The sequence below is a fragment of the Podarcis cretensis genome, assembly GCF_951804945.1.
Source record: "Podarcis cretensis genome assembly, chromosome: 2".
Classification (NCBI taxonomy): Eukaryota; Metazoa; Chordata; class Lepidosauria; order Squamata; family Lacertidae; genus Podarcis; species Podarcis cretensis.
The window spans coordinates 121,488,905-121,505,018 of record NC_137171.1 but is presented as its reverse complement, the minus strand read 5'-3'; the positions used below and the strand labels follow the sequence as shown (position 1 = coordinate 121,505,018).

Genomic DNA, 16,114 nt, shown 5'->3' with positions numbered 1-16,114 from the left:
TCCACGGGTTAGGGGGCGCAAATCCACGGGCTAGGGGGCGCAAATCCACGGGTTAGGGGGCGCAAATCCACGGGTTAGGGGGCGCAAATCCACAGGCTAGGGGGCGCAAATCCACGGGTTAGGGGGCGCAAATCCACGGGTTAGGGGGCGCAAATCCACAGGCAAGGGGGCGCAAATCCACGGGTTAGGGGGCGCAAATCCACGGGTTAGGGGGCGCAAATCCACGGATTAGGGGGCGCAAATCCACAGGTTAGGGGGCGCAAATCCACGGGTTAGGGGGCGCAAATCCACGGGTTAGGGGGCGCAAATCCACGGGCTAGGGGGCGCAAATCCACGGGCTAGGGGGCGCAAATCCACGGGTTAGGGGGCGCAAATCCACGGGTTAGGGGGCGCAAATCCACAGGCTAGGGGGCGCAAATCCACGGGTTAGGGGGCGCAAATCCACGGGTTAGGGGGCGCAAATCCACAGGCAAGGGGGCGCAAATCCACGGGTTAGGGGGCGCAAATCCACGGGTTAGGGGGCGCAAATCCACGGGTTAGGGGGCGCAAATCCACGGGCTAGGGGGCGCAAATCCACGGGTTAGGGGGCGCAAATCCACGGGCTAGGGGGCGCAAATCCACGGGCTAGGGGGCGCAAATCCACAGGCAAGGGGGCGCAAATCCACGGGCAAGGGGGAGCAAATCCACGGGCAAGGGGGCGCAAATCCACGGGCAAGGGGGAGCAAATCCACGGGCAAGGGGGCGCAAATCCACGGGCAAGGGGGCGCAAATCCACGGGTTAGGGGGTGCAAATCCACGGGTTAGGGGGTGCAAATCCACGGGCAAGGGGGCGCAAATCCACAGGCAAGGGGGCGCAAATCCACGGGTTAGGGGGCGCAAATCCACAGGCAAGGGGGCGCAAATCCACAGGCAAGGGGGCGCAAATCCACGGGTTAGGGGGCGCAAATCCACGGGTTAGGGGGCGCAAATCCACGGGTTAGGGGGTGCAAATCCACGGGTAAGGGGGCGCAAATCCACGGGTTAGGGGGCGCAAATCCACAGGCAAGGGGCGCAAATCCACAGGCAAGGGGGCGCAAATCCACGGGTTAGGGGGCGCAAATCCACGGGCTAGGGGGCGCAAATCCACGGGTTAGGGGGCGCAAATCCACGGGCAAGGGGGCGCAAATCCACGGGTTAGGGGGCGCAAATCCACAGGCAAGGGGGCGCAAATCCACGGGCAAGGGGGCGCAAATTCACGGGTTAGGGGGCGCAAATCCACGGGCTAGGGGGTGCAAATCCACGGGTTAGGGGGCGCAAATCCACGGGCAAGGGGGCGCAAATCCACGGGTTAGGGGGCGCAAATCCACAGGCAAGGGGGCGCAAATCCACGGGCAAGGGGGCGCAAATCCACGGGTTAGGGGGCGCAAATCCACGGGCAAGGGGGCGCAAATCCACGGGTTAGGGGGCGCAAATCCACAGGCAAGGGGGCGCAAATCCACGGGCAAGGGGGCGCAAATCCACGGGTTAGGGGGCGCAAATCCACGGGTTAGGGGGTGCAAATCCACAGGCAAGGGGGCGCAAATCCACAGGCAAGGGGGCGCAAATCCACGGGTTAGGGGGCGCAAATCCACGGGCAAGGGGGCGCAAATCCACGGGTTAGGGGGCGCAAATCCACGGGCTAGGGGGCGCAAATCCACGGGTTAGGGGGCGCAAATCCACGGGTTAGGGGGCGCAAATCCACGGGTAAGGGGGCGCAAATCCACGGGTTAGGGGGCGCAAATCCACAGGTTAGGGGGCACAAATCCACTGGTTAGGGGGCGCAAATCCACAGGTTAGGGGGCGCAAATCCACGGGCAAGGGGGCGCAAATCCACGGGCTAGGGGGCGCAAATCCACGGGCAAGGGGGCGCAAATCCACGGGTTAGGGGGCGCAAATCCACGGGCTAGGGGGCGCAAATCCACGGGTAAGGGGGCGCAAATCCACGGGTTAGGGGGCGCAAATCCACGGGTAGGGGGCGCAAATCCACGGACTAGGGGGCGCAAATCCACGGGTTAGGGGGCGCAAATCCACGGGTTAGGGGGCGCAAATCCACGGGTAAGGGGGCGCAAATCCACAGGTTAGGGGGCGCAAATCCACGGGTTAGGGGGCGCAAATCCACGGGTTAGGGGGTGCAAATCCACAGGTAAGGGGGCGCAAATCCACGGGTTAGGGGGTGCAAATCCACGGGTAAGGGGGCGCAAATCCACGGGTTAGGGGGTGCAAATCCACGGGTTAGGGGGTGCAAATCCACGGGTAAGGGGGCGCAAATCCACGGGTTAGGGGGTGCAAATCCACGGGTAAGGGGGCGCAAATCCACGGGTTAGGGGGCGCAAATCCACGGGTTAGGGGGCGCAAATCCACGGGTAAGGGGGCACAAATCCACGGGTTAGGGGGCGCAAATCCAGAGGTTAGGGGGCGCAAATCCACGGGTTAGGGGGCGCAAATCCACGGGTTAGGGGGCGCAAATCCACGAGTTAGGGGGCACAAATCCACGGGTAAGGGGGCGCAAATCCACGGGTTAGGGGGCGCAAATCCACGGGTTAGGGGGCGCAAATCCACGGGTTAGGGGGCGCAAATCCACGGGTTAGGGGGCGCAAATCCACGTGTTAGGGGGCGCAAATCCACGGGTTAGGGGGCGCAAATCCACGGGTTAGGGGGCGCAAATCCACGGGTTAGGGGGCGCAAATCCACGGGCTAGGGGGCACAAATTACTTGCCTTGCCCCGGTGCTGACAACCCACGCTACGCCACTGCCTCCCCCCCCCCCAGCTCTGCCTGTCCTGCCCTGCAGGGAGGGCGGAGGAAGGGAGGAGGGAAGGGGTGAAGCTGCAGCAAAGCAGAACGCAGAATCCTAGGATCGCAGAGTTGGAAGGGACCCCTGGGTCATCTAGTCCAACCCCCCCCCCATGCAGGAATCTCAGCTCAAGCGCCCCAGACCACCTCCCCAGGGAGACCCTCGCCCTGTCAAACAGCTCTTGCTTTGATTGCGAGACAGCAACTTGGCTGCTTGTCCCATCATTTAATTCCCACAATAACCCTGTGAGGTAGGTCAGGCTGAGACGCTTCACGGCCTAGTGAGGATTCGAACCCAAGTCTCTTGGATACAAATCCTCAACTCTAACCACTACACCGCCCTGGTAACCACCTGGCATGCCTTTGCGGATGAGGATTTGGGCCATCCAAAGTTTGGGGGGTATTTGTGGGAGTTTTGCTGAATCCAGAACGGACGTACATCACTCTAAACCTGAGGATAATCTGAGATTAAGGCAGACAGAAGATGTCCTCTGCCACTGGACTGGTGCTCAGCAGCTCATTCTGATATTTTGAATTACAATGACTTTATTCAATTATATTGATCATTTGGATGATTTCTGATATCGTCTGATGGTATCTTGAATCACAATTGTATTGGTCATATTTCATGAATGATTTCTGGCGTCTGCTATTTTGAATTATGATCTTTGTTTAATTGTATTAATCATTTTGATGATTTCTGATATCGTCTGGTATTTTGAATTACAATGACTTTATTGAATTGTGTCGATCATTTTGATGAATGATTTCGAATATCTGCTGATATATTGAATTACGATGACTTTATTGAATTGAATCAATCGTTTTGACAAATTGGCTGCGTTATTTATATGTTCTTGTGTTTGATGGTATGTATAAGGATTGCAATGCTTGCTGCGTTTAAATATTGTGAGCCAATTTGATCTCAGCATTTGTTGCTGGAAAAGTGGAATAGAAATATTAAGTCAAGAACATGTTGTTTTGCTGCTCATACTCATAAATTCAGGTTCTTTCTTATTCTGTAAGCTGATTTGGGTATTTATTGTAGAAGAGGGGCTATAATATAGTGAATAGCAATACAGCCCTATGCTTTGGGCACCTAAGCAGCGTTATTATTATTATTATTATTATTATTATTATTATTTTATATTAATATATTAATAATATTAATTATTAATTGCTATTATTATTAATAATAATAATAATAATAATACCCCATCCCTCTGGCTGGGTTTCCCCAGCCACTCTGTGCAGCTTACAAGATATGTAAATACATAATTAAAACATCAAGCATTAAAAACCTCCCGATAATATGAGCAAGGGAGGGAGAGAGAAACTTCTCCCTATATATTTCCTCCATATTTATATATGGAGAGGCTTATTCGCCTCTCTCAAGTTGCTTCTCCTCCTACTCTACTAAATCTCAACTACAGTGGTACCTTGGGTTACATACGCTTCAGGTTACATACGCTTCAGGTTACAGACTCCTCTAACCCAGAAATAGTGCTTCAGTTTAAGAACTTTGCTTCAGGATGAGAACAGAAATCGTGCTCCGGCGGCGGGAGGCCCCATTAGCTAAAGTGGTGCTTCAGGTTAAGAACGGACCTCCGGAACGAATTAAGTACTTAACCAGAGGTACCACTGTATTTTGGTCTCGCAGCGCCCTCTAGCGCCCAGGCCGCGAAGTCGAAACTTTCCTTTCTTTACACTCAGCTGATTTCCCAGAAATGGCTCTTTCATAACTGACTCATAGACTTTAAAAAAACTGCAGAGCAGTACATCTCTTGCCCGGAGAAAGGACTTCCGGGCTACTTCTAGACTACTTCTCTCCTCGCCCTTTTTTTGACAGCTGCTCATCGGACACCTTATTAGGAATTGATGAGTTTTTAGAAACCTGTGACCCAAGAAATAAATTTCATGCCCTTTCAATTCAAGTCTTACTTTGTGTGGGAAGTATGATTTTTTAAAAAATGTTTTAAGTTCGGCTGTTAATAAAATCCCCTTTATTATTCCATTATTATCATGAGGTTTCTTTTATTATTGTATTGTTGGTTTTCTAATAATAATAATAATAATAATAATTTTAAAACCTATATCTCTGAAACACTGCGGCTCCAATTCCCAATTATTTAGCCTTTTCCAATCGTGCACTCAATTAGTGATCCCAGACATTGGAGCAGTGCAACTTCCTTTATTATTATTATTATTATTATTATTATTATTATTAAATTTATCTCCTGCCTTTCCTGCAAGAAGCTAGAGTAGCATACACGGTCTGCACCCCACCCCCAATTTTATCCTCCTAGCAACCTTGCAGTGAGACCATATAACACCAGTCCTGAAAGATCTACATTGGCTCCCAGTATGTTTCCGAGCACAATTCAAAGTGTTGGTAAAGGTAAAGGTACCCCTGCCCGTATGGGCCAGTCTTGACAGACTCTGGGGTTGTGCGCCCATCTCACTCAAGAGGCCAGGGGCCAGCGCTGTCCGGAGACACTTCCGGGTCACGTGGCCAGCGTGACATCGCTGCTGTGGCGAGCCAGAGCCGCACACGGAAACGCCGTTTACCTTCCCGCTGGTAAGCGGTCCCTATTTATCTACTTGCACCCAGAGGTGCTTTCGAACTGCTAGGTTGGCAGGCGCTGGGACCGAGCAGCGGGAGCGCACCCCGCCGCAGGGATTCGAACCGCCGACCTTTCGATCGGCAAGCCCTAGGCGCTGAGGCTTTAACCCACAGCGCCACCTGCGTCCCGTTTGTTGGTGCTGACCTCTAAAGCCCTAAACGGCCCCAAAGGCCCAGTATACCTGAAGGAGCGTCTCCACCCCCATCGTTCAGCCTGGACACTGAGGTCCAGCTCTGAGGGCCGGGGGGGGGGGTTGGGAGTTCCGAGAAGCTCTGCCATCCTCACAGATGCTGGGCCTTTAGCTACACTGGCCAGGGGTGGGTCTTCAGGGTTTTAGTCAGGGCACTTACTGCAGTCCTACCTAGAGATGCCAGGATTGAACCTAGAACCCTCTGAATGCCATGCAGGTGCTTTGTTGCTGAGCCACGACCCTTCCTCTTATAACTTAAGGTGACAATCGGACTTTTGGAGATTTTTATTTATGCATTGAGAAGTTACCACATTTATCTACATCAAAGAAATTAAGAAATCACAGTGCAATGTGAGAAAAGAAGTGGAAACACCGTAAAATAAAATAAAAAGCAGTTCATCATGAACGAAACCCAGTAACTATTATCTAAAAGAAAAATCACTGTTTGTGGAAAGAGGGCAAAAATTTAGCCTGGCTGCTAAATTTAGTCCAGTAGAGTGGTACCTCTGGTTACAAACGCTTCTGGTTACGCACGCTGTGGGTTACGAGCGTGTTTTTACATGAGTAGAATGTGTCCTTTTATTTAAAATGCATCTCTGGGTTATTTGTGGGGCCTGCCTGGTGTTTTTACATGAGTAGAATGTTTGCTTTTATTTAAGATACACCTCTGGGTTATCTGTGGGGCATAGGAATTCGTTCATTATTTATTTTTTCAAAATACGGTCCTGCCCCCACAAGGTCTGAGGGACAGTGAACCAACCCCCCTGCCGAAAAAGTTTGCTGACCCCTGCTCTAAATGGTAAAGGTAAAGGTACCCCTGCCCATACAGGCCAGTCGTGTCCGACTCTAGGGTTGTGTGCCCATCTCACTTAAGAGGCCGGGGGCCAGTGCTGTCCGGAGACACTTCTGGGTCACGTGGCCAGCGTGACAAAGCTGTACTGGCGAGCTGGCACCAGAGCAGCGCACAGAAACGCCGTTTACCTTCCCACTATAAAGCGGTACCTATTTATCTACTTGTACTTTTTAGGGTGCTATCGAACTGCTAGGTGGGCAGGAGCTGGGACCGAAGACGGGAGCTCACCCCGCCGTGGGGATTCGAACCGCCGACCATGCGATCGGCAAGCCCTAGGTGCTGAGGTTTTACCCACAGCGCCACCCGCGTCCCTACCCCTCCTCTAGACATTGTTTATTTACAGAAATACAAGGAGACCATACTCGCAACAAGGCGGCTTCTGAAAACAGGGAGCAGAGCAACAAATCCTGCGTCAAATTCCCGAATCCTACGCTGTTTTGACCAACTCCAGCTAAGTGCTTTCAGTCCCTGGTGATTTTGCAAAAACGCCCACCTCGTGTCTTGTCCTTCCTCCAAAAAAAATTCCAAAGGGGGTCACATTCCAAAGCTGATCCTATCAAGGGACATCCGGTCCGTTTTGCTAAGACTCTGACGGCCCAGCAGGCTGCTTCACAACCCTAACCACACCTATTCAATCCAGTTAAAACTGAGGCTCTGTTGGTGTGTGGTTCCCTAGACGAGATGCCTGGGAGGTCGCCTGCTCTTGATGGGGTTCCTCTGAAGGAGCTGGTTCATAGCTTGGGGGCAATCCTGGATCCTTTGCTGTCCCTCAAGGCTCAGATGGCCTGGAGTGCCTTCCATCAGCTTCGGCTGGTGCCCAGCTACACCCCTATCTGGACAGGGATAGCCTATCTACCGTTGTCTATGCTCTGGTAACCTCAGGGTTAGATTACTGCAATGTCTTATACGTAGGGTTGCATCTGAAAACTTCAGCTAGTGCAGAACTCAGCGGCCAGGTTGCTCACTGGAGCAAGACGCTTTGAGCATATTACACTGATCCTGGTCTGACTGCACTGGCTACCAATTAGTTTCCGGGCCTAATTCCAAGTACTAGTTTTGACCTATAAAGCCTTAAACGGCTCAGGACCGCAATACCTCAAGGACTGCCTCTTTCCCTATGAACCTAACCGGACCCTGAGATCATCTTCTGAGGCCCTCCTTCGTGTGCCACCACCTTGAGAGTTTTGGAGGTGGCAACACATGAACAGGGCCTTCTCTGCAGTGGCTCCCCATCTGTGGAATGCTCTCCCCAGGGAAGTGTACCTGGCGCCTTCATTATACACCTGATGACCTGATCGACATCATCTACCCATTTAAAATGCGGGTCTTTTTTGCGTTGTGTGTGTATGCATGTTACTGGTTTTACTTTGATTTTCTATATTGTGATCTTTTATGTGAACCATCCTAAGATCTCTGGGTATAGGGCGGTATATAAATTCAATAAATAATAATAATAATACTGAAAGAATTAAGACCCACACAGCTCCTCCTCAGGGAGTCCATTTATACTGTTTTATGTGAGCGCACTTCTCTGATGTGAAGTGAGGGCAGCATTTTTACTGAAATGCTTTCCATGCGCTTTCAGGGATTCTCCCCAATGTGAATTCTTTGATGGGAAGCGAGTTGCTCGCACCGACCAAACTGCTTCCCGCATGCCGGGCATTTATAAGGCTTCTCCCCCGTATGGATCCGTCTGTGCCGAAGGAGGTGCGACGTGTTGCGAAAGCTTTTCCCGCAATCTGAGCATTTGTACGGTCTCTCCCCCGTGTGAGTTCTCTGATGGGAAGTGAGGTTTATCCTCCGGCCAAATTTCTTCCCGCACTCAGAGCATCTGTACGGCTTCTCCCCCGTGTGGACCCTCTGGTGCAGAGTGAGGTCCGACTTGGCCGTGAAGTTCATCCCGCAGTCGAAGCAACCGTACGGCTTCTCCCCCGTGTGGATTCTCTGATGTCTCATAAGGCTGGACTTGACGCAGAAGCTCATGCTGCAGTCTGAGCACTTGTACGGCTTCTCCCCCGTGTGGGTTTTCTGGTGGTACGCGAGGCTCGTGCTCGAACTGAAGCTCTTCCCGCACTCCAGGCATATGTACGGCTTCTCCCCGGTGTGGATTCTCTGGTGTCTTATAAGGTGTGTGCTCCAGTTGAAGCTCTTCCGACACTCTGTGCATTTGTAAGGTTTCTCCCCTCTGTGTATTATCTGATGTCTAATCAGATTCGTGCTCCAGTTGAAGCTCTTTCCACACTCCAGACAGGTATATGGCTTCTCCCCGGTGTGAGTTCGCTGGTGCCCCTCCAGGTTTAATTCACTACTGAAGGTGCTCTCACATTTAGGGCACTTATACTCTCTCTTCCCACTGTTTTTCTCATTTTGAACTGGGATCATAGAGGAAACCCCATCATGATCACCCCACCAATTCTCCACTGCATTTCCCTCCTCTGTCGCCATGGAAACTTGAGCGCCAGCTTTCTTGGGCATCTCCAGACGCTCGTCTCTTTTTGCCAATACTTCCCGAGGTTCCACCTCATCCTCACTCTCCTGCCTCTCGTCGCCTGCGATAAACAAGGGAAGGAAAAGTGAATTTAAGTGAGTGATGGAACCTTCAGGTCAAGGAACAAAAATGCACTGCTGAAGTGAATGTCTGAAAATTGGTTCTAATTGGTTCTACAGTGGTACCTCGGGTTACAGACACTTCAGGTTACAAACACTTCAGGTTACAGACTCCGCTAACCCGGAAGTAGTACCTTGGATTAAGAACTTTACCTCAGGATGAGAACAGAAATCGTGTGGCGGCAGCAGGAGGCCCCATTAGCTAAAGTGGTGCTTCAGGTTAAGAACAGTTTCAGGTTAAGAACGGACCTCCGGAACGAATGAAGTTCTTAACCCGAGGTACCACTGTAATGGCTCTTTCTCCAACCAGAAGGACATAAGAATAGTCTGGGATCAGGCCAAAGGCCCATCTAGTCCAGCATCGTCTTCTCAGGGTGATTAACATTGGCACCCAGTATGTTTCCGAGCACAATTCAAAGTGTTGTTGCTGACCTTTAAATGGTCTCGGCCCAGTATACCTGAATGGGCGTCTCCATCCCTGTCATTCAACATGGACACTAAGCTCCAGCTCCGAGGGTCTTCTGGCGGTTCCCTCATTGTGAGAAGGGAAGCTACAGGGAACCAGACAGAGGGGCTCCACAGTAATAGTAATAATAATAATAGTAGTAGTAGTAATAGTGGTAAGGTAAAGGTAAAGGGACCCCTGACCATTAGGTCCAGTCGTGACTGACTCTGGGGTTGCGGCGCTCATCTCGCTTTACTGGCTGAGGGAGCCGGCGTACAGCTTCCAGGTCATGTGGCCAGCATGACTAAGCCGCTTCTGGCGAACCAGAGCAGTGCACGGAAACGCCGTTTACCTTCCCGCCGGAGCGGTACCTATTTATCTACTTGCACTTTGACATGCTTTTGAACTGCTAGGTTGGCAGGAGCAGGGACTGAGCAACGGGAGCTCACCTTGTTGCGGGGATTCGAACCGCCGACCTTCTGATCGGCAAGTCCTCGGCTCTGTGGTTTAACCCACAGCGCCACCCGCGTCCCAGTAGTAATAGTAGTAAAAAATTATTTCAATGCTGCCCACCTGACTGGGTTCCCCAGCAGATTTTATAATTTCTCAAATCAAAGATTAAAAACTTCCCTATACAGGGCTGCTTTATTTCCTTGATATCTGACTGGAGGGCATTCTGCAGGGCATTATCCCTGTGAAGCACCCTCCTATCAGATATCGAACAACTATTTGACTTTTAGAAGACATCAGAAGGCCGCCCTGTACAGGGAAGTTTTTAAAGGTTGAGGATTTCTGTGTTTTTATATTTTGCTGGAAGCCAACCAGTCCAGGGCAACCCAGTCAGATGGGCGGCATATAATAATAAAATTATGTTATTCTTTGAAGGAGAACTACTTGAAAATGATTTACAGATGGTATTTAACTCTAATTAGGCTTGCTAAGGTGTAGAAGAATTTATCAGATAAGTGCTGGAGAGGCAAAAAGGTTGAGGGAATGTTCTTTTATATGTGGTGGGCTTGTAAAAGATAAAAGAGATTTGGGAAATAATCCACAATGAATTGAAAAAAATGTTTAAAGTACTTTTCAAAAAGAACCCAACCACACAGACTCCTTTTTGTTGGGGATAATTCAGACTGAAATTCCCAGGTGTCAAAAAAAGTTATTTACTTTTTTTTTAAAGAAGTTATCTTAAAAATTATTTTAAGAAGGAAGGGTAACAACAGGAAGATTTAAAGGAACTATAGGAAACTCAAGGCAGTAGAGATATAAGATGATCAGAGCCCCACCGAACTTGAAGCATGGGAAGTCCCAATAAAAATTTATAATTTGGTGGAATATTTGGACTATATGATATGTATTTGGATAATTTGGAATATTTAATGTGATTTGATTGGATTGTTAAAATGGAAAATTTTATTTAAAAAATTAATAAAAAAGTTATTTGTGTATGCTACTACTGCGGTCCATGTTTTGTTTGTCCAAAAATGGAAAACGAGTGAGGTCCCAACTAAAGATGAATGACAACTTAAGCTGATGGAATATGTGCAGCTTGCAGACTTAACATATAGAATAGGAGAACAAGAAGAACATACGTTTAGAGAAGATTGGAAAACGTTGTGTACACCTGAAAACATTGGCAGCTTTAAGATAAATTCAGCAGTGTTTTGATGGATGCAATAATGGAATAGTGAATGGTTTAGTTGTTGTAAAATATGCAGGGATTTATGATATGCGATATGAACCATGGAAAAAGAAGAAGGGAAGTCATTGAATTATAAGGATGTTTAAATGAGTATTTTAAATTGTAAAACAGATAAAAAATTACACATACACTCTTAAAGTCATGCTGGAACCCCCCCCCCCAAAAAAAAAAAAAGTTCTCAAAGCCATTAAGCGGGAATCAATTAGCAATTTTGACATCACTGAGATTCAGAAGATTTGACTGAACTGAGATTCAGTACAGACTGGGAGTGGCTAGCTCAAAACAGGAAGTTGCTATCACTTTTATTTATTTTATTTACACCAATTTATCACTGACGGACACTGTTCCGAAGGGGATCTCTTGCAGACTGATTAGATCTTGTAATTCACCTTGTAAATCATCTCTAGGTGGACTTGAGGCAGATCCATGCCTGAAACCTTGGAGAGAGACTGCCACTTTTCTCAGTACTGAGAAAAATGGACCACCTGGTAAGCTTCCTAGGCTCTTATTTGAGCATTCTGTTACATAGAACAATGTGGACTAGAACCTTTAAAGGAAGCTCAGGCAGGGATAGAGAGTCTGCTTTGCATGCAAAAGATATAGGGCAGCTTCCTATGTGTAGCAGCCAGTCGACGATAAAAGATAAAAGCTCAGCAAAATAATACAAACCCAAAGAGTTCAGGAAAAACCTTACCCATCAGACTGGTTTCCTCTTTCTTCTCTGGATAAAACTCCCCATCGAGCTGCCGCTGGGAATTTCGGAACGAAGGTGCCTCTTTCCTGGGGAAAGTCACTGCCGCCTCCAGGAGCCGCCCCGACACCTGAAATGCCAGCAGGCAAGAATGTAAGAAAAGCCTGACTGCCGGATCAGGCCCAAGGCCAATCTAACCCAGCCTCTCACAGTGGCCAACCCAATGTTTAGGGAAGTTTTCAATGTTTGACCTTTTACTGTGCTTTTAATATCCTGTTGGAAGCCGCCCAGAGTGGCTGGGGAAATCCAGCCAGATGGGCGGGATACAAATAATAAAATGATTATTATTATTATTCCCAGTAAGTCCAAAGCATGGTGCAAGCACAACAGTCTCCCCAGCTGTGATTTCCAGAAGCATTTAAGGATACTGAGAGAGTATCTTGGGAAAGTGATGGGCATCTTTTATTTTTTTAAGGAGCAGAAACATCTTTCACCAAAAGATGGAAGTGATCACCCCCAACATTTTCCATTATTGGTTCTCAAACTTTTTTTTCTCCAGGCCACACGTTCAGAATAAAAATTTGCTTGCACCACACCGATTGTCTTATTGATAGGAAATACACAGGAAAGCAAAGAAAAACAGCTCCTAGCAGTGCTTCTTTTACAACACGGAGCACAAATACTTTATGATGATGGGACATTCGGAAAGTATAGAAAAATGCAGCTACATAAGAACAGGAATCATTCTCAAAATATAATTCTAAGCGAGCCTCTTACACATGTAACTCCCCTTGCTTTTGTTTTATTACGTATTTCATGCTTTCATTTTGTATTTTTATGTTGTGAGCCACCTTGTGCTCTTCAGATAAAGGATGGTGTACAAATTTAATTAAATAATATTAATGATAATGATAATAATCCAGCTTTCCAGAGCTTGTTTGCCCTCCAGAGGTTCTGGATGCCAATTCCCCCTCTGCCTCCTTGTTTGTCATGATGGCAGGGTCTGATGGGAGCTGGAATGCAACCCTGGCCCTAGACTGCAAGAAAAACTCCCCCCCCCCCCCCGATGCCCTTGCCAACACATTCTCCCCCAAGGAGGCTGGAAAAATGTTGTCCGGGTGACTTCCCTTAAAAGAGGACGGACTTGTGTCTGGAAGGAATGCAGCAAGAGGAGGGGAGTGGGGGTCAGGATCCAGCACTGCGTTTGACAGGTGGGTGGAGCCATCCACTTGTCAATCACATGACGGGACATAACCCATCTCTGTCTGTGCCATCCACCAGCTGATTGTGAGGGTGTGTGCTGGTCCCTTTGGTCCACCTGCCTCCTTACCTGCATCAGGTGTTGAGAAGGTGGGTGCCAAGAAGAAGAAGAACAATTTATTTATACCCCGCCCATCTGGCTGGGTTTCTCCAGCCACTCTGGGCGGCTCCCAACAGAATTAAAAGCACAACAAAACATCAAACATTAAAAACTTCCCTAAACAGGGCTGCCTTCAGATGTCTTCTAAAAACCAGATAGTTGTTTATTTCCTTGACATCTGATGGGAGGGCATTCCACAGGGCGGGAGCCACCACCACAAAGACCCTCTGCCTGGTTCCCTGTAGCTTCACTTCTCGCAGTGAGGGAACCGCCAGAAGGCCCTCGTAACTGGACCTCAGTACCCGGGTTGAAGGACGGGGGGTGGAGACGCTCCTTCAGGTATACTGGGCCGAGGCCGCAGCAGGCTACATGGGGAGGCCTACTGGTCCTAGCTAAGTCCCCAACACTTGCTTTAGGAATGACTCAACCCTTAGGAACCTCCAGGATGATACCCTCTTACCTCTTTCTCTCCCTGCCTGTCGTCTTCTGCCTGGCCCTGGAGAAAACCTTCTGCCAGGCCCACTGCCTCAGCACTGGTCTCCGGCCCACAATCTCTGACCCAGCTCTCCATCTCCGGGGGGAGGACAGCCAGGAACTGCTCCAGGATCACCAGGTCCAAGATCTGGGTCTTGCTGTGTCTCTCTGGCTTCAGCCACTGATGGCAAAGGTGGCGGAGTCGGCGGCAAACCTCTCTTGGTCCCTCAGCCTCCTGGTAGCAGAAATGTCTGAACCTCCAGCAACATACATCCAAAGAAAGGGCTTTTTGGTCCAGCATCTTCTGCAGGCTCCTTTCCCAGAATTCCCCTCTGGTCCCAGACTGGGTGGCAAGGCAGCTTAATTCCGGACCAGGGCTGGCAGCGTCCTGTTCTTCCATCCGCGATCTAGCACAGCACCCAGCGAGAACAGAAGGATCTTCTTTGCTCTGTTGTCACTTTCTCTCTGTATGAATTTTCAGATTAGGGTTCAAGTCCAGCAAAGGTGAGCAAGGTCCGTCTGAGAGTAACCAGGACATCCACCCAATGGGAAGGTATTTCCAGCAAAAGGGAATTGCAGCTAGCAACTCGGATTTCTTCTTCTGCAAAAACAGACAGGTAAAATTTCAGAGGGTCACAATATATGGGTTAGTGCGGAGAAGGGGAAGCAGGAGCTCTTCCTACGCTTAAAAGGCACAGATCAAAACTTTTTATCTCATTCACAGCTATGTACAATGTCAAACACAGCAGCTCTAGCAGTGCCCCATCCCTAACAATTTGTGTGTTTAATTGCGGTTTTCAGATTTTAACAGGGTTTTTAATAGAAAAAAATACTTTATTGGCCATAAAAAACAGATATACAACAATAAACATATTTACTGTACCTTTTGATTATATATATATTCAAAAATGGCTCACACCCACAGAGCTATACTTTTCAACACTCTCCACACGCAGCTGCTTCTACACATTAAAAAAGCGAACGATCCTCTCTAACTCCAGCTATTCCTGATTTTCTTTTTACAGAGCACGTTAAGACACTCCATTTATATAGTTCTTTGCGATTTTGTTTTTCTTTAACATAGCTGCTAATTAAATCAGGCTTGGCTGCTTCTAGATGTTCCTAATCATACAACCCTAGAATTGTAGAGTTGGAAGGACCACGGTCATCTAGTCTAACCCCCTGCAATGCAGGGATCTCAGCTGAAGCATCCATGGCAGACGGCCAACCAACCTCTGCTTGAAAACCTCCAAGGAAGGAGAGTCTAGAACCTCCCAAGGGAGACTGTTCCACTGTTGAACAGCTCTTATATCTAACATAATTACTATATCTAGTATAACTGGTTTACAGGTACTCTCCCAGGCTCTAGCCTTGCATCCACATTCAAATGAAACAATAGTCCCAAACTCTATCTCCAGGAATACGCTGCCTCCTTTTCCTGGAATAGCAAAGAGAAGTGCATTCACACGTTACACTTGTCGATTTGTGCAGCTCTCGCGCATTTCTGCTACCAGGAGACTAAGAGACCCAGAGAGGTTTGCAGAGACGGGCAACACATCTACAGAGAGGCAACACCACACTGCGTTCAACGAGCACATCATCCGTGCTTGCAGCCGCAATGAGGGCCAATCCGACACGGGTACGGTCGTTCACACAAACGCTTGCTCGCGTGCGCAGCCTGGACCCGTGTTCAGCGTAACGTGCGGACGAGCCTTTTGCATACCTGGGTGCACCAAACTGCAAAATCGTTGAGCGCAGCATGTGAACATTCCTGCAAAGCAGGAGGTGCATTGGGGGGCTAGTCAGCAACCGCACCCCAAAATCAGGGGCCTCCCCTGCCTTTTGTTCTCTCCGCTGACTGGGCACCTCCGAGCCGGTGCTCCAGCCTCGCTTCCTTCCCTTGCGCCTCCCGCCCAGGGCGGCCCCTGCTCGGCCGCGCACCCGCCAGGCGCCCCGCACTCCCGCCGGACCCTCCGGAGGCCGCCGCGTGGGAAAATCAAAGTCCGCTTTCCCACGGGAGGGGGAGAGGAGGGGCACCGGAAGTGGACGTTCCCCTCGTCGGCGCGCCCCTTCCGGGAAGCCCCTCTAGAAACCGGGACTCACTCGCTGTAACCCTTTGGTTGCAAGAGCGAGGAAGATGCGCTCTCTTCTTTCTTGCTTTCTTTCGGGTTCACTGAAAGAGGAGCGAATGACTCTCCTTCCTTGGAGGTTTTTAAGCTCAGGTCAGGTGGCCCACCTGTCGGGGATGCTTTAGCTAAGATTCGTGCATTGCAGGGGGTTGGACTGGATGACCCTCAGGGATCCCTTACAACTCTAGCTCAAAGTAGCTGTTCTATTACAAAGGAATTTCAGAAATAG

At 49.3% G+C, this 16,114-nt stretch overlaps 1 protein-coding gene across 1 annotated transcript; it reads right to left on the bottom strand.

The window, feature by feature from the left end:
• Positions 1 to 5,894: 5,894 nt before the first annotated feature.
• LOC307208672 (uncharacterized protein) lies at positions 5,895 to 15,792 on the bottom strand. Its single transcript, XM_079963524.1, has 4 exons — positions 15,480 to 15,792; positions 13,743 to 14,357; positions 11,926 to 12,052; positions 5,895 to 9,026 (listed from the first exon to the last, which is right to left on the bottom strand). The coding sequence occupies exons 2-4, from the start codon at positions 14,154 to 14,156 to the stop codon at positions 8,059 to 8,061; spliced, it is 1,509 nt and encodes a 502-aa protein (XP_079819650.1). The 5' UTR covers positions 14,157 to 14,357; positions 15,480 to 15,792; the 3' UTR covers positions 5,895 to 8,058.
• Positions 15,793 to 16,114: the final 322 nt, after the last annotated feature.